The 18,720-nt window shown below is 42.4% G+C and overlaps 1 protein-coding gene across 1 annotated transcript in view; it reads right to left on the bottom strand.

Moving 5' to 3' along the window:
* The window catches only part of GLP2R (glucagon like peptide 2 receptor), a 52,155-nt gene that overhangs the window by 18,929 nt on the left and 14,506 nt on the right, over positions 1–18,720 (bottom strand). The window contains exons 5-10 of the mRNA XM_041769786.1: positions 12,491–12,597; positions 10,707–10,860; positions 8,638–8,797; positions 7,577–7,637; positions 6,136–6,205; positions 1,124–1,212 (exon numbers count right to left, since the gene is read on the bottom strand). Of these exons, the coding sequence (XP_041625720.1) occupies positions 1,124–1,212; positions 6,136–6,205; positions 7,577–7,637; positions 8,638–8,797; positions 10,707–10,860; positions 12,491–12,597 (641 nt within the window). The remainder of the gene's footprint in view (positions 1–1,123; positions 1,213–6,135; positions 6,206–7,576; positions 7,638–8,637; positions 8,798–10,706; positions 10,861–12,490; positions 12,598–18,720) is intronic.

Here is an 18,720-nt window from a genome sequence, read left to right as displayed (position 1 = left end):
GTGGTGAACCATACGTGTTTATATCCTTTGGGAACTCCCAGAAGAAGGGTTTTAGGTATATAGAATTTGGGGTCTTGATCCTGGGCAAAGACCACTCACACATCCAATTAGACTGAGACTTTTTTTTTTTAATATCAAAATAGAGCGATTTACAAGACACTGAGTATGATCTGTTGATTCTCTCTTGAAACAAATGAGCTACGACACACAAGGTGATTCTTTTTCTCAGAGAGCGTGAGGGTGAGTGGGGGTGGAAGAGAACAGAACGGGGGTCAATGTGCACGGAACAGAATCTAGAAAATGCAGACAGAGGACGTCTGGCTGTACGTCTGACACAGACAATAAAAACTGCAGAAGCCAGAATTCAAAACTTCAGTGAGTGGCTCACATCTATGAGCTTCTTTGGTCTTCCTAACAAGCAAGAGATGGGTTTCCTGTGACATTCCCATTTTACACACATGAAATTAGGCCCAGGGAGGCCAAGTATGTTGCCCAAGTTCACTCAGCAGATCTGGGATCATGGCCAGCATCAGCCCTCTTGACATATGTTCACACCAAAATACTAGTTTTTGGGAGTTGGAATGTTCTTCTTGCAGACAGGGCCCACATACTATCTTTCTTTTGTTCCAAGCACAGGTCCAGGCACATGGTAGGTGTTCATTAAATATTTGTCAGATAAATGGAAAAAATACCTTCCCAGCACACCTGGGTCAGGTCCAATTTTAGTGTTAGTGAGAGAGAAACAGAGCTCCACCCATCCTCACTCACACCTCTGCCTATGACCTGCCATGTGGACTAAAATCCTTACCCTTAGAGCCACTCTTTGGCTCAACCAAATGGCTCTACCATCCATTCTTAGGGGCATTTTAAGTTCTCTGCTGCGGGGAATGTGCATACCCTTGACCACTCACTTCATGTCCATGGGGCCAGAAGGTCCTCAACAGTGGCAAAAGCCTTGCATGACCCCATGACACCTTTTTCAGAGGTTCCTTTCTTGATACGCTCATCTTGGGAAACAGACATATCGATATAGCTCATGCCCCTCCCCCAGAACATTATCCAGAACAGCCTGAAGGGGTCAAAATAATCTTGGACCATCGAGCGCTGACCTCAGGCCACTCACCTGTATTTATAATCTCTGAAGCACATTTGATGGGCTTTGAGCTTTGAAATGAGAAGCTTGACAATTTTCAGGAAGATGAAGAAATTGACCTTGGGGAAAAAAGTAGATATGGGTTAATAAGTGATATAGACTCCACATGGTTATGAATATCAAGGTCACCCTGAGCCTGGCCATTGGGTCCTTGTCCATGTAAGCCAAGGGAAATGTGGCAGTTGACCATTCAGGAAGTACATGCTCGTGGAAATCCCCACTCTTCCAAAGGCCATGTCAACACATCCATGTATTATTTCATTTAATCTTCACAATAATATTCTGAAAAGCCACACTGTTTTTATGTCATGATACAATGAGAAAAAGGAGAGGCATGGGAGATACAAGAGGCACGGAAGAGATCAGTACAGTTCCTAAAGTTGCACACACAGCAAGTGACTGAGCTGGTACTAAATACAGCTTTACCTGAAAATCATCTTTTCTTCATGTAAACAGCCTCCCTTCTGTAAAGAACTGCAGCCCTACTGATGTCTAACTTGAGGTCTTCTTGCTGCCATGGAGTTTATTGGAAAGCACATATTCTCCTTTCCCTAGAGTGGATTCCACACCTGTCATGGGCTGGGACAGTTTGACCCTTCATTGTCAGCCTTGGTAGAAATGTTTAAATATGTCTGCAAATTCTTCAGCACTGTTGCCTTAGAAAGGCAGAGCCTAATTCCCTCTTTCCCTCTGAGATGTAAGCAAGGCTTAGCTATGTACATCAAATGAAAAGAACATGGTGGAAGTGAGGCTATGTGACTTCTTAGGGTAGGTCCTCAAAAAGATGGCATCCACCTGGTTCTCTCTCTCTCTTTCTCTGGGGAAAGCCAGCCGCCATGTTGAAAGCACACTCAAGTAGCCTGCAGAGAGACCCACCTTGGGGAACTGAGTCCTCCTACCAACAACTAGTACCACTTGCCGGCCATGTGTATGAGCCACCTGGGAAGCTGATTCTCCAGCCCCAGTCAAGCCATCAGATGGTTGCAGCTCTGGCCAACACCTTAACAGCAACCCCATGAGACACTGTGAGGCTCTTGGAGAAGTAGAAAGGCAAGTGATTGAGGGCTTGGAGAATGAGAATGAGATTTGTGAAGAGTAAGACCAAGTGGGGGTGGGTGGGAGAGAACCAGCGCCTGCAGAGCCTTTCAAGGTCACACAGAGGACTTTGGGTTTCCTTCCAAAAGCAATGGAGAGCCAGTGATGAATCTCAAGCAGGAGAGTTACCTGATCAGATTTGTATTTCTATTCAGAAAGATCATTTCAACAGCTGTGGGGATTATGGATTGGAGGAAGGCAAAGCCAGAGTAGGGGAGACAGGAAAGAATGATGGAGAGGTGATATAAAGCCACAGCTGTGGTGCATCAGCAATGGGGAATATGAGATGGATTTGAAAGTCTTAAGGAGTATGAGTCAAATGGCCTAATTTGTTAGTGGTTGGATGTGAGGTCAAAGATGATCCAAAGTTTCTCAGTAGATCTCAAGTGTGCTGTCATGTCATTCACCGAGAGTGAGCACATGAAGGAGGGAGAGCAGGTGCAGGAGGATGAGGAGAGCTCTAGTTACTGTGGACACAAGAGATGGCTCAAGGCATTGAGATATTTATGTTTGGATTTCAGCAGAGAAGTCCCAGCTGGAGCATGGAGCCAGCATTGGAGGAGGTGAGATCGTCCAGAAAGGCAGGGTAGACTGAAAGAAATAAAGGGTTAATTAAGAGACTCACCTTGTGATGAAAGGAAATGGAGGCAGGAAAAGAGATGGAGAAAGAGTAGCCAGGGCAGTTGGAGCAGATCACAAGGAAGTGGTGTCCTGGAAGCTCACAGCTGTAAGAATTTAAGAAGGTGAACACTACGTGGAATTTAAGCAAACTAAGACTGCATTTAGCAACAAAGAGCTGAGAAAAGGTGCACTTCACAGGTGGCAGTATGAGCCAGATCGCAATGCTTTGCTTTTTGAGCTAGACATGAAGAGGTAGATGATATTGAAGAGGCTTGGCTGTGAAGGGAAGCAGAATGATAGAACAGTAATCGACAAGGGATGTAGAATGGGGACAATGTCTCTCCCCTCTTTTACATGCAGGGCTGTAGAGGTTTGGGGTTAGAGTTGTTCTTTTCTTTTAAGATTTTATTTATTTATTCATGAGAGACAGAGAGAGAGAGAGGAGAGAGAGAGAGAGAGAGGCAGAGACACAGGCAGAAGGAGAAGCAGGCTCCATGCAGGGAGCCTGACGTGGGACTCAATCCCGGGTCTCCAGGATCACTCCCTGGGCTAAAGGCAGAGCTAAACCGCTACCAGGCTACCCAACAGTTTTGTTTTTTTTTTTTTTTTAACTTTTTTTTGTATGTATTTTTTATTGGCATTTGATTTGCCAACATATAGCATAACACCCAGTGCTCATCCCATCAAGTGCCCCCCTCAGTGCCTGTCACCCAGTCACCCCAACCCCCCACCCACCTCCCTTTCTGCCACCCCTTGTTCGTTTCCCAGAGTTAGGAATCTCTCATGTTCTGTCACCCTCTCTGATATTGTTTTTAAAACAGAAAAGAGTTGAGAATGCCTCCAGGTGATGAGGAAAGAGCCAGTAGAGTTGGAGATTGGGTGATCATTAATGGCGGAAAGTCTCCACTAACACTGAGCCAGCACAGGACCAATGCCTCCTGCCTGGAAATAAAACCCTGGAAACACACAGTGAAACAAAAGCTGCAGAATCCAACCTGTACCTCCTGTGACTCGCCTTATCAAGCCCAGGAGAATCAGTGCTCAAAACTAACAGACTACAGTTTCAGGCAAGAGACTACTATTTATCCAATCCACCAGCCAGCAGGAATGATGGAGCTTCCCAGCCAAAGAGTATTTAGTAACAGAACACTTAAATACAAACTAAATGCAACCAAGTAATTTATTTCTTTAATGGGATATCTGCTTTTCCTCACAAAGAGAAAACGTTGTGTCCTTGGCTTAGTGATTTGTTGAAGTCAGGCATTTTTCTCACAAAGTAAGTTGAACCGGGGAAAGGAACGTTATTTCAGCAAATTAATTTCAATTGGGACTGTACCCTAGGAAATGAAGAGTTGTGATGAGGAGCATGTGGATTTTCTGTTTTTTGTGTCTTCCAGGGACCAGACATGAGAAAATGGGCATCAACCAATGGGCCATATGGCTCCTCAATGCCACGGAATGAAACATCAGCCTGGTTGGACCATGGAGCCTGTGCTCACCTAGGCATCCCGCAAGACAAGAGTCAGCAGGCCCATTTGGATGACACTGTTCTTCATTTGTGCACAAGCAGGAAAAGAGACTGAGTGAGGAAATTTTTTAAGAACGCAGCCAACTCCTCTTAGATTCTGTGATGAGAATGGGGACACAGGACCCCAAATATGTAAGGCTCCCTTTCAGGTCCTAGACAGTGCAGAATGCATTATCAGATACCACGTTCCTGGTGACACTTCTTTGGTACCCCAGCACCTGTGCTTAGGTCTGGGAGGCAATTGCCTCCCTTAGAGGCTGGCAGAGGCAATTGCTAACATGGTAGGGGGCTCAGAAGTCAGCTTCATCTACCCCTAAACTTCTCCACCAACCCCTGACCCCTCTTCACCTGGCCTGCTGTGTGGACTAAAATGTCTTATCATTAGAGCTGCTCCTTAGGGTTAAAATACTTCATCCCCAGAACCCTGATGAAGTGCACACATCACACAGTTTATAGGAACACTTGTGGTGGGGGGTGCTTTTTCCATCTATTATTCATCCATTTGCTCATTTTTACAACAATGAGTAATTCAGTCACTACTTATGATCTGACCCACTTTCACCATGGGGAGCAGAAGATGGGATGCAGCAAAGCTAAGGTATAAGGGGGTAGGAAAGCACAGGGTATGGAGAGATTCCCACTGCAACTTTTAGAGGAGGGAACTATGAAAATGAGATGTTTGGGAGACACAGAAAGCCCCTGGGCGCCTGGTGAGACAGAAGATCTAAAAACAGACAATACCAGTGAAGACTAATTTTACAGACTTCTCAGCTTTGCCAAGTCCTGGAATTATCAGAGGAGATTCAGTAGGAACGAATGAAAAAATCTGAGTTTGTAACTTCATAAAGTCAACAGATGGTTCATTCAATTCATTGGCTAAAAAAAAAAAAGCGTTCAGCTGCGTGTTCAATTTGGTTGATCCATTACCTCTAGGAATTACGGTGTGGATAGAACAAACCTGCATAGTGTACGTATTTTGTAAGGCTGTCCATGAAGGTTTGGACTAATCAAAGCTTTCTGGATTTTCTACTGGGAGCAGAGGAGACTAGGATATAAGAATATATCTTATTCTGGGATGGTTCTATTCTAAATGTACACCCAAGGGTAACAGGTTAATTTAAGTAGTGGAGCCTTATATCCTGAAGAAGATGTGAATTCTCCAATTTCTATGCCTCATGTAAGACCAGAGCATCTGGACTCTCGGGATTGTTACATTGTTATCTCTGAAACAGAGAGAAAGTCAAGAGGGCAGCAGATAAAATCAGCTGGGATGTCTGGAAACCCCGCATAGCGTTCATTCACATCAGCCCTGATGCTGATCCATGGATGCAGACCCAGTCTGGGGGAGGTGGGAGAAGCCCAGCTGTGGTAACAAGGATGCTCACGGCAGGGTGGGGAGGAGGGGGAGCCTGAGTCTCAGGATGAGTCTCTTTAGTCCCATACAGCGTCACTGAGCTGGTTACAGGTTTCTGTATACAGCATGAGGCCCCAGGGAGAAGGAGGCCTGTGGTACAACCCTGCATTGGAGTCCTGAACCAGAGCAAGGATAAGCTTCTAACTTGTTCTTTCTCGTTCAACACACCCTGCTCACAACTCTCGACCACCCCTTTTCTCAAGGGAACTGGCCCAGGCTCACTCTGAGTCAGAGAATTCTGCTGGGTGGCAGGGGAGGGGGAGCAGGGTCCCCCACAGCTAACATGCTCAGGGAGGAAGAAGCAGGAGTGGGAATGGTCCTTACCATTACACAAAGCAGCATGGGCCCTCGGATGATCCACCAGATTTTCTTATTTCTATTGGTTACCCAGCACCTATGGCAAAGAGTGGGCAGGAGAAGACTTAAAACAGGGACACGAGGGCACCTGGGTGGCTCAATTGTTTAAGCATCTGCCTTTGGCTCAGGTCACGATCTCAGGGTTCTGGGATCGAGGCCCACACTAGGCTCCCTGCTCAGTGGGGAGCCTGCTTCTCCCTCTGCCTACTGCTCCCCCTGTTTGTGCTCTCTCTCTCCGTCTCTCTGTCAAATAAATAAATAAAATCTTTAAAAAACAAAACCAGAGACATGGTTGAATGAACAGCCTCATGCCCTCTGGAAAAAGGGTGCTCATACTTAAGACTGACTGCCACTCGTGATTCTCCTGGGGGTGGGAGAGAAAAAATAAAACAGGATTACAACCCCCTCCTATTCGTATGGTACCATCAACTTTTCTTAATGGTAAAGTGTTCTTTGAATGCAAACAACATGGCATGGGACTTTCCACGCTTTTCTTCAAGTTCATACAAAAATAAATTATTAATTACACATACGGGATGTTTTGGTAGTGATTATTTGGAAGGGGGGAAATAGGGTCACGCGATATACGTTGTGGGCAGCAGGCTTACCAATGTCCTGTTGAGATTCAATCCCTAGAAGCCAAATGATGGGGAACCAACCTGGTTTTTTAGTAGTCTCCATAAAGTTCCACCATATAGGCATGCCACAATTTGTTCATGGTTTCCCATATTAGTGGATGCTCAGGCATTTTGTTTTTGTTTTGGGTTGCTTTTTTTTTTTAATTGAGATATAATGGATATTTAACACCATCTTAGTTTCAGGTGTGCAATATAATGACTTGATATTTGTATATACCTTGGCAAGATGTTAACTGGGCCACAATAAGCCCAGTTAACGTCTATCACCACACATAGTTACAAATGTTTTTTCTTGCCATAGGGATTTTTAAAACAGACTCTCGAAGCACTTTTCAAATATACAACAGGGTATTATTAACTCACCATGCTGTCTCCATGTTATACTTTATATCTCTTGGAATTATTTATTTTATAGCTAGAAGTTTGTGCCTTTTGACCACCTTCACCCATTTCAGTTTGCTTCCTCTTCATCCCACTGTGAACAATGACACATTAACCAATATTGTACCCGTATCTTTACATACCGAAGGTCATCGCCACCCCATGCAGTGACTTTCTTGAGTGTTAATTTGAGCTAATTTGGTGCTAACTTGCATGTGTAACTAAGCTAACAAACTTTGATTATTTTATCTACAGGTCTAAGTACATTCTAGATGGCCAAAACAGAAGGCGGCGGATATTCTCTTTGGGAAAACGGTGTCAATTCTTGTATTTGGGCATATCTTGGAATTCCTGTCTCACGGAAATGTGTGAGCGGGTGAATTTCCTACCCAGTGTTTTCCAGCTGTGCACGAGTGATACTCCAGGGTACAACAAACAGCAGCGGGAAGGCTGGGGAAAGAAAACAGGGAAATGCAGTTAGGATCTGATTGGCCAAACCTGCCTGCCTCCCACCCCACCCTGATGAGCCAAAACCATCTGGTAAAAACGTATAAAAGCCCAAATATCACAGAACCACAGGCTGAGAGCTGAAGAGACTTAGGGTGACACAAAACCCATCTGTTGTTTTACCGTCAGGCAAACCAGGAAGCAGAGAGGAGAAAACACCCGCCACATGTTGCAAAGCAGCTCAGAGTAAATCCAAAACATTCACCCAAATCTCCCAAATGGTAGGCCACCGGTATTTCTTCTGAATCCTGCAGAGCCTCACATTTTCCAAGAGTTTGTGGCAACAGGGGTTCCAGACCCCTTCTTGAAGACTGAGTTGGCGTTTTTGGACTGGATGTTTGTGTCCTCTGCTCCAACCCCATGTTGAAGCCCTAACCCTCAATGTGGTGATCATTGGGGGCTGGATCTTTGGAGGTAACTAGGTTTGGAAGGTGGGGGTGGTATTGGTCATCATGATGGGATTAGAGCCTGCTCTCTCTCTCTCTCTCTCTCTCTCTCTCTCTCTCTCCATCATGTGAGGCTATAGTGAGAAGGCGGCTGTCTGCAAAAGAAGAGGCCCTCACCAGAACTCAACCATGCTGGCACTCTGATCTCAAACTTCCCAACCTCCATAACTGTGAGAAATAAATGTCTGTTGGTTACGCCATGCAGTCTATGGCATTTTGTTATGGCAGCCTGAGCAGATCACTACAGCTGGGGACAGGGTAGGAGGGAGAGCATCTAATTGTACAAAAAAAGCTTGTTGATTTTTGAAAGTATGCATTCGGTCTATAGTGCTTATTTGTATCTGTACATGTACACACACACCCCTTTCATCAGTATCTTTTCACTGGAGAGTTATCTGCCCCAGATGCTCCCTCCAGCTGGGAAACCAAAGGTTCTATCAAGCTCCTATGTTCTGATGGGCCCCTAGGAGAAGAGGCTGGGGGTTCAGGTCACTCACCCCAACCCACCAGCATGTATCTGGGCCACAGCCGCCTCTCAGAGAGCACTGTGGGCTCCAGCAGCGTGTGCAGATAAAGGCCTTCGACCAGCAGCCATGAGTAATTGGCACCCACGAAGTAGTGCAGCAGGACCTGAGCCGAGCGGCAGGAGGCAGATATCTGTGAAGGACAGAGCACCCGAGGGTGAGGCCAGACCTTCTCATATGGACCCAAGAGGCTGGAGAAGGGCCTCCCCATGTACAGCCCTCTCTCTTCCCTGTCTCACCACACAAATTTGCTTACTATCTCAGAAAGGCTGGCAACAATACCAAAATGCGAGGGAGGGCTTTCTGTAGGGTTCAGAGCCCAGCCTCTTCCTTGACCTTCTAGATTTGTGTAGACAAACAAAAATAAAGAGAATGCACCAGCAGCAATTTCCCAAAAGGAAACACTGAAAGGTATGTTCCCTGATCTTAGTTCAAATCAACTAGAAACTAAAAAAAAGAAAAAAAATCTTCATATGATTGGAAAGGAAGAAATAATTTCTAAATAACCTGTGAATCAAAAAAAGGAAATAATGATAAAAATTAGAACTTATTTTTGAACTGAATGAAAGGAAAATTCTACATATCAAAAGATGTGGTGTGCAGCTAATACCACACCTAGAGTAAAACCTACAACCTTAAATGACTCAATTAAAAAAAGAAATAAGCTGAAAAATCAATTATCCTAACTATCACATCAGAAAAAGAGCAGCAAATTTAACCTAAAGAAAGGACCTGGCAGGGGCAGGTAGGTGGCTCAGTGGTTGAGCATCTGCCTTTGGCTCAGGGCGTGATCCTGGGGTCCTGGGATCGAGTGCCGCATCAGGCTCCCACAGGGAACCTGCTTCTCCCTCTGCCTATGTCTCCGCCTCTCTCTCTCTCTGTGTCTCTCATGAATAAATAAATAAAATATTTGAGGGGAAAAAAAAGAAAAAACCTGGCAGGAAAGCATAAAGATAAAAGTAGAAATTAATGAAACAGACCACATAAACGTAATCAACAAACCTAAAATTTCATTCTACAGTTTGTCTAGTAAAACCAAAAAACATCTGGTGAGGATGATCAAGAGGGTAGAAAAGAAAATGAAGGTATAAATAATCAATATCAGGGATGCAAAAAGCAATACCTCCAAAGCTGCAACAGACCTTAAAAAGATCTTAAGAAACTATGAACTATTATGGCAAGAAACTCGAAAAGTTAGAGGAAGTACATGCATTCCTAGAAAAACTCAAGTTACTAAAATTGACACCAGAATAAACAGAGAACCTGAACACAAGTCAAAACTAGTGCATAGTTAAAAGCCTTCCAATTAAGAAAACTCTGATTCCAAAGGCTTCACTGGAGTGATCTATGAAATATGTAAGAAAGAAAAATACCCATCTTAAATTCTCCCAGAGAATAGAGAAAGAGGTAACAAGTCTAATTTGTTTTAAGAGATCACCATAAACTTTATCATCTTTTTCAGAAGAAAAGAAACTTCCTCACAGGTGCAGGTGAGAGAATGCTAAAGAGAACACAGCATCAGCTAATGAATCCAGCATTTTAGGGAAAAGAGTAATACATCAGAACCTAGTTGTATTTATTCCAAGAAAGCCAGGTTAATTTAACAGGTTACTATAATCATTATTCATAAGATAAAGGAAAAAGCATCCCAACAGAAGCAGATTTCAATGTGGAAAAGATTTGCTGCTTTTAAAAATTGCAATAATAATGATAATGATAATAATAAGGAATAATTAATAATAAAGGCTCATCTGTACAGTTCTTTTGTTCACAGATGAAGAAATTTCCCACCCAAGTGCACACAGTAGCCCTGTGGTGGACTCTTCTATGCTGACGTCTTTTACCTGCCCCACTCTTGGGAGGTTTGGGGGGGCTTTTTGGTTTGGTTTTGGGATTTGTTTTAAAGTCAAATGATGCCTCTCTAACCAGAAGGCCTTTGACACCCCCTTTCCTCCCCCTTCCCCTTCCCAGCCCCACCTTCCCACCGCAAGATTCCCAGTACTGATCTGCCAAGTGAGAGGCTATGGTAGGGAGGGACATACCTCGGACACATAGGACATCCACTCTTTGTCACTGTTGGGCCTCCTGGAGTAAGAGTTGTAGAAGATGGCATCCTTCACCAGCACAGCCAGGGCTCTCAGGATGAAAGAGGCAAACAAGTTCATGTGGATGTAGTTGCGTGTGCAGTGGAGCTTTCTGTGCAGGAAGAAGAAAACCAGGTGTCTTCCCCCATGAAAGAACAGTTCAGACTGACAGGTGTGTGCCTGAAACACCTGTGCAACTATCACTAGAGGGCAGACATTCATGGTATAGACTCCAGAGCTGCATGCCTGGGTTATGTGATTTTATCTGTGCCTCATTTCCCTCATTGGGAAAATGGAGATAATACTGACATATTGAGTAAAAATTGAGAAATTGAGGCAAAAGGGTTGAGTCAGCTGTCCAAAGTCCTAGAGAAGTGGTGGAGCTAAGGTTGACCTCTGGTCCTCTGGTCAACCCAGGCTTAGCTAAAGTAACTTACTCCAGGGCTGGGCAGCTATTTCCTCTGGGCTTGCTTCTGGCACTTTGGGAAGGTGAGTGGAGGAGGTCATGGATAGCACAGGGTACAGGTTCTAGAATTCTTCCACTGCTCAAGAATTGGTCTCTGGATGGGGCATAGGGTCATGATTCTGCTCCAGGAGCCATAGAATATCCTGGGATTAAGGAGCCAGACCTGGGGCTAGAGGAGCCCAGGTGGGAAGCTGTTCTGGAGCTAGCATTCAATCCCCCAGAGTGCGCATCTAGACCTCCTGCATCGAATGCTCATTCTGCCACATTATATTCAATTACTTTGCTGAATGAAGGCCGAGAGCCCTCAGAGGGCTCCCTAGGGGATTCATAAATATCTCACTTGGGTGATTTCTAAAAATATGATTAGAAAAATGCATATTAGCAAAATGCACTCAGGCTTTGGATTCTGAGTAACAACGTAAGGAAATGGAAATGCTCAGTCTCTGAGCTGCCTGGTTGCCGGCCCGCCACCATCATTCACCAGCTGCATGCCATTGGACAAGTTACTTGATCTCTCCAAATTTCAGTCATTTACAAAACAGAGCTGGGACACCTGGGTGGCTCAGCAGTTAAGCGTCTGCCTTCAGCTCAGGGCATGATCCTGGAGTCCCAGGATTAAGTCCCACGTTAGGCTCCCTGCGTGGAGCCTGCTTCTCCCTCTGCCTATGTCTCTGCCTCTCTCTCTCTCTCTCTCTCTCTCATGAATAAATAAATTTTTAAAAATCTTTAAAAATAACCTGAGGCTGATGATAATGCTAATCTCCTAGGATTAGAATTAACCATAATTCTGATTAGGAAGAAATTTCAATGACTTGCATGTAACGTGTTTAGAAAAGTGTCTGGCACTGAGGAAGCACTCAAATGATTGATAGCTAATTGGAGTCTGTGGGCCCCGGATTAAAATCCCAGCTCTCTCACACTAATTTGCTTTGGGGAAATTTCTTAATCTCTTTTCTAAAACTCATGCCTCTGGTAGGACAAGGTAGACAGGAGGTTATCTGATCCCAAAGAGGCTAAAGTAGAGTTTAGAATCCCAGGTTCCAGTTCCAGCTGTACTCTGTGACTGACAGGGACCTCTCATATCCTGCTCTCACTGGACCTCTGATATCCTTTCCCCCTCCACCTGCAAAATGGAGTTGATGGACCAGAGACTCTCTCAGATCCCTTCCAGCTCTGATGGGCCATGACATCAGCCAGCCCAGTCTTCTGCCTTCTAGAGGGAGCCAATAAGCAAATCCCAGGCACCTGAAGATGTGCAGGCATAAATTCCACTCACCGAAGGAACAAGAGGAGAGTGAGTGCCAGGAGGAGGGAGATGACGGAGAGAGAGTACCCCACAGTGTACAACAGCTGCAAAGTCGACAACAAGGCATGGTGCTCCACCTGTGCACAGATAAAGAGCAGTTCTGACCACAAGCCAGACAGCTATGATCTCCACCCCCCAGCTCCATGACCAGGACGACAAGGGTCTAGGCATGCACTATAGCCTTGTTGATACCCAAGGGTAGCTTAGGGTAGCTTAGACTGCTTTCTGGCACATCTCTGAGATGTGCCATCTCAGAGCTTTGATGGACTGAAATGCTCACGAGGGAGGTCTCACCTCCATGGCTGGTCCTACAGCCCAGCATTGATGCTTCAAAATTCACAGTATTATGGAAGAATTGTGCCCAGAACAAGTGAGTGCCTTAGAAAGGAGGACAGGTTTCCTTGTCCCTGAGTGTGCTGTCCCTAGAGTGTAGGAGTCCCTCTCTCTGGAAGATGGGGCCAGATTTTCACCTGGATCCCTCCTAAAATAATTTTTCATGCCTGACCACTTAGGTGAAGACCCCATAAAACATAGGATATTTTCTCGAGTCCCAGGATAGCCTGATTGTGAACAGAGGGTAATTTTCTGGAAAGTCTGTGTTGTGATTTTCCAGCAGAATCCCACCTTCTTACCAATTCATCATGCTACTCGCCATCAAGATTACGTTTCTCAATACATTTTTGTTCAAGGACTCACAGCAAATATGTATTACCTGCTAAATCATGGCTTACGCTTCTCCACATAACACTTTTAGCAGCTTTATTCAAGCATGCCTGGCGTGCCATAAACTGTACATATTTAAAGAATAAAACTTGATGAATTTAGACATGAATATATCTGTGATTTCATCACTGCATTCAAGATAATGAACATTTTTTTTAAATTTTTATTTATTTATGATAGTCACAGAGAGAGAGAGAGAGGCAGAGACACAGGCAGAGGGAGAAGCAGGCTCCATGCACCGGGAGCCCGATGCGGGGCTCTATCCCGGGTCTCCAGGATCACGCCCTGGGCCAAAGGCAGGCGCCAAACCGCTGCGCCACCCAGGGATCCCGATAATGAACATTTTCATAACCTCCCAAAAGTTTCCTTGTGACCCTTTATAATATATATCCTCTCATTCTCTCCCACTATCTTATGCCCAAGTGAACATTGGTTGGTGTTCTGTCATTAGAGATTAATTTTCACTTTCTAAAATTTTAATTTTAAATTTTAATTTAAAATTTTCACTTTCTAAAATTTTAAAAATTTAATTCCATATAAATGGAATCCTATGATTTGTTTTTTTCTTTCTTTTCTTTTCTTTTCTTTTCTTTTCTTTCTTTCTTTTCTTTTCTTTCTTCTTTCTTCTTTCTTATCAGGCTTCTTTCCCTTGAAATAATTATTTTGAGATTAATGTACATTTATTTGAGTTGTTTTCAGAGATTGGGTTTCACAAATAAAAATGAAAATTTCTGCATGAGTCTTTACGTGGACATAGGTTTTTAATTTCTCTCAAAGAAATATCTAAAAATAGAAGGGTGGGGTAGTATGGTGTATGTTTTAACTTCTTAAGAAACTGCCAAACTGTCTTCTAAATAAGTTATATCAATTTATGTTTCCACCAGCAGTGGATTAGGAGTTCCAGCTGCTCTGGAATCTACTAACACTTCATATAATCAGTCTTTTAAATTTTAGCCATTCTATTGGGTATGTAGTAATGTCTTACTGTGGTTTTAAGTTGCATTTCTCTAATGATTAATGACGTTGAGAATCATTTAATGTGCTTATTTGCCATCTGTGTATCTTATTTGGTAAAGTGTCTGTTCAAATATTTGGCCATTTTTTAAATTGGATTGTTTGTCTTAATTTTGATTTGTAAATGTTCTTTATATATTATAGATATAAATCTCCTGCCAAATAAGTGTTTTGCAAGCATTTTCTCCCATTCTGGGGCTTGGCTTTTTATTTTTTAACAGCGTCTTTAGAAGAGCAGAAGTTTTTTATTGTGATACAGTTCAATTTGTCAAATTTTTTATATAGTTGTGCTTTTTGTATTTTATTTTAAAATCTTTACTTGACCAAGGCCCTTCATATTTTCATATATGATTTCTTCCTAGAAGTTTAATAAAATGAGCTCTTAAATTTAGGTCTATGATCCATTTCTAGTTCATTTTTCTTCATAGTGTGAGGCAGGCAAGGGTTGATGTTCAGTTTTTGTTTTTGCTTTTGCTTTTTTTTTTTTTGGGTATCCAATTGCTCTGGTGCTGTATAGAATAATAAGATTATTCTTTCCCCCACAAAATTGCCTTGGCATTCTTGTCAAAAATCAATTGTCTGGGTCTTGTAGACAGAATACAGTTGGATTTTATTTTGTTTTATCTTTTTTTTTTAAGATTTTCTTTATTTATTCATGAGAGACACACAGTGAGAGAGAGGCAGAGACACACATAGGCAGAGGGAGAAGCAGACTCCATGCAGGAAGCCTGATGCGGGACTCGATCCCAGGACTCCAGGATCACACCCTGGGCCGAAGGCAGGCTCTAAACTGCTGAGCCACCCAGGGATTCCCCTTCTTCTTCTTTTTTTTCTTTTAAAGATTTATTTATTTATGAGAGACACAGAGAGAGAGAGACAGAGACAGAGACAGAGAGAGGCAGAGACACAGGCAGAGGGAGAAGCAGGCTCCATGCAGCCTGATGTGGGACTCAATCCCGGGTCTCCAGGATCACGCCCTGGGCTGAAGGCGGCGCTAAACCACTGAGCCACAGGGGCTAACCCCTTGTTTTATCTTCTTAATCCCAACTGACAACCTCTTTTAATTAGGATGTTTAGATCATTTACGTTTAATATGATTACTTATTTGATTGCATTTAAATACCTTGGTTTTCTCTTTGTCCCAACTTTTCTTTGTTCTCTTTCCTTATTTTGGTTTGAGCATATTTTTTAATTCCATTTTTCCTTCCAGGACCTACTAGCTATACCTCTTTGTTTTGCTTTTTACTGGTTGCTTTAATGTTTACAGTATATCTTTAACTTATCATACTGCCATGGCCCTCATCCTGGCCTTTGTGTGATTGTCACACATTTTTCTTGTACTTATATTAGACCCCATAATACATTGTTACTATTTTTACTTTAACTACTCATATCTTTTTAAATATTTTTAAAATAAGATTAAAAAAAGTTTACCTTCATATTTACTATTTCTGGTGCTCTACATTCCTCTACATTGATAAAAAAATTTCCATAGACACGTATGTCTTTCTATGTTAAGGTCTTTCTTTAACATTTCTTGTAATGGTGGCCTGGGTGCAGAAATCTCTGTGTAGCCTTTGAATCTTTCTAAATCAAGCTCAATCATACTTCTATCTGAAATTATTTTCTATGAACCCCATCAAGAGCTCTATAATCCTGTCAGGACTCTAACTTCTCTTGCTGGTCTCTCTTCAACTTGAAACTAAATCTATCCTTCTAAAACCAGCATCAATTTTCCTCTTAAAAGAAGTCTTCCATAAATGCTTCTCTGTGTACTGTCAACTCTGAATTCCCAAAGCACTTGTGGTCTGTTTCAACAAATTGGGGCATCAGTTATAATATTCATTAATGTGTTGTTTGCATTTGTTTTGTATTTCTAGATTGACTATAGATATCCTGAAAGCAGAGACATGTTTAGTGTTTCTTCACACAGAGTGGCATGATTTCTTTAAATAGATGATTCAGGTGGCATATTAAGACTTCCGTGAGTCATTTGAACATCATTTATTTTATTGGCTATATAAGCTTAACACATTTAATTAAGTAACCTAATAATCTGTTTCTGAATTATTATTTTTAAAAACATGTCCATGTTTTATGCTTTCTGGAAACAAACTAGGGGAATTACTTGTTTTTTATTTGTCTATGTTTTAGCTTGAGTCCCCACCAAAGCAGATCCTGAAAGGAGGATTGAAATGCAAGTACTTTACATGGAAAGAGAACAAACCATTAGTAGGGGAAAGGAGAAGCTAGGAAAAATAAATGGTGTGTTATCAAGGCAGCTACTACTTTGGGCAGCTGGAGCTTAATCCCATTTCCCCATAGGGAAATGCTGGAAACCTCAGAATTAGCCACTCTAAGACTGAGGGAGCTGGACATTTACATACCTACTCCTGCCAGTCATTGGTTAAGGGCTGTTCTGTGTTGGGGTAGGAGGGTCAAGGGCATTAATTCCTTGGTGCTTCAGGCCTGCCCTTCTGTGGACTAAGTGGGCTCTGAGAACCAGAGAACCAGCAAAGAAATGCATGAGCTGGTGATAAGAAGTTAGACAATTGTGTACTGAATTGGTCAGGGCAAGGAGATAAGAGATGGGCAACAATATACAGTTGTTTTAATTGCACTGTTTCAGAGGAGTTTCTTAAATTCCCATCTACATTCAGAGTTCCAATAAAATCTGGTTACTTCTCTAGTGACCTCAGAACACCCAGATACTGTCCAACTCACTCTCAGTACCAACCGGTGAATCTTAAGTCATTTACACATCTTTATGCAATGCTTCATAATCAGCGTGTACCAGGGAAGACTGAGGAGATAGGCATTCTCATACACTGCTGAAGAGAGGGGGGAAATGGCACAACTCTTAAGGAGGGGAATTTGATAATAATTAACAAAATCAGGGGCACCTGGGTGGCTCAGTGGTTGAGCATCTGCCTTTGGATCAGGTCATGATCCTGGGGTCTGTCCTGGGGTCAAGTCCCATGCTGGGTTCCCCACAGGGAGCCTGCTTCTCCCTCTGCCCATGTCTCTGCCTCTCTCTGTGTCTCTCATGAATAAATAAATAAAATCTTTAAAAATATATTTAATAAAATTACATATGCATCTATCTTTTAATCTAGCAATCCCATTTCTGGGATTCTTCCAAAAGATATACCCTAACAAATATGAAGCAACATATGCATACAAGGTTATTTGAGGTGGCATCATTAGTGATAAGAGATCGGAAATAACTCTACTGGCTATAGGAGAGCGGCTGAAAAACTATAGTAGAAACACATAGTAGAATACTATGCAGATGTGAAAGAAAAAAAGAGAGGGAGAGAAAAATATTTGTAGGTACTGATATAATTTCTAGGACATGCTACTAAGTGAGAAAGGTGAGATGCAAAATAAGGTATCTGCTAGACTTCCTTCAACGTAGGAAAAATGGTAAAACAAATATTTGCTTAGTTTTGCAAAAGGAAACATAAGATGTATATTATAATTTGATTAAAAGGGAAGGAAATAGAGGGAAAAGATAAGCCAGAAAATAATAAAAATGTTTATCTGTAGGGGGAAGGCAGGAATAGGGTAGAGGCAGTGATTGGAGTGTGGTTTCTCTGACTGTACTTTTTATTTTTTATTTTTTTAAAGATTTTTATTTATTTATTTATTCATGAGAGACACACAGAGAGAGAGAGAGAGAGAGGCAAAGACACAGGCAGAGGGAGAAGCAGGCTCCATGCAGGGAGCCTGACACAGGACTTGATCCAGGTCTCCAGGACCAGGCCCTGGGCTGAAGGCAGCGCTAAACCACTGAGCCACCCAGGCTGCCCCTCTCACTGTACTTTTTAATATAATTTTGGCTTTCAAACCCTGTCAATATTTTATTTATTAAAAATAAAGTTAAAGGAGAACACGTGGGTGGCTCAGTGGTTGAGTATCTGCCTTCGGATCAGGACGTGACCCTGGGGTCCTGAGATGGAGTCCCACATCACACTCTCCTTGTGTCTCTGCTTCTCTCTCTGTGTCTCTCATGAATAAATAAATAAAATCTTTAAAAATTAATTAAATTAAATTAAATTAAATTAAATTAAATTAAATTAAATTAAATTAAATTAATTAATTTAATTTAATTTAATTTAATTAAGTGGGTGACTGGGTGGCTCAGTCAGTTAAGCATCTGCCTTCAGCTCAAGTCATGATCCCTGTTGGGCTCCCTGCTCAGTGGGGAATCTGTTTCTCCCTTTGTTCCTCCTTCTGCTTGTGCTCTCTCTATATATCTCTCAAATAAATAAATAAAATCTTTTAAAAAATTAAAGACAGAAAGTAAAGAAAGAAGAGAAAGCAAATCCTTAACATTAATAGAAACAACTGAATAAAAATGTGTATCCAACCAATAACGTGACCACATGGAGAAAATAATTATTTCAAATAATTATGAACACAGTACTCTGAACATGGGATATAGTCTAAGGATAAAATGT

The sequence above is a fragment of the Vulpes lagopus genome, chromosome 10 (genome assembly GCF_018345385.1).
Source record: "Vulpes lagopus strain Blue_001 chromosome 10, ASM1834538v1, whole genome shotgun sequence".
In the NCBI taxonomy this organism is placed as follows: Eukaryota; Metazoa; Chordata; class Mammalia; order Carnivora; family Canidae; genus Vulpes; species Vulpes lagopus.
This window is presented reverse-complemented; position numbering and strand designations above follow the sequence as displayed.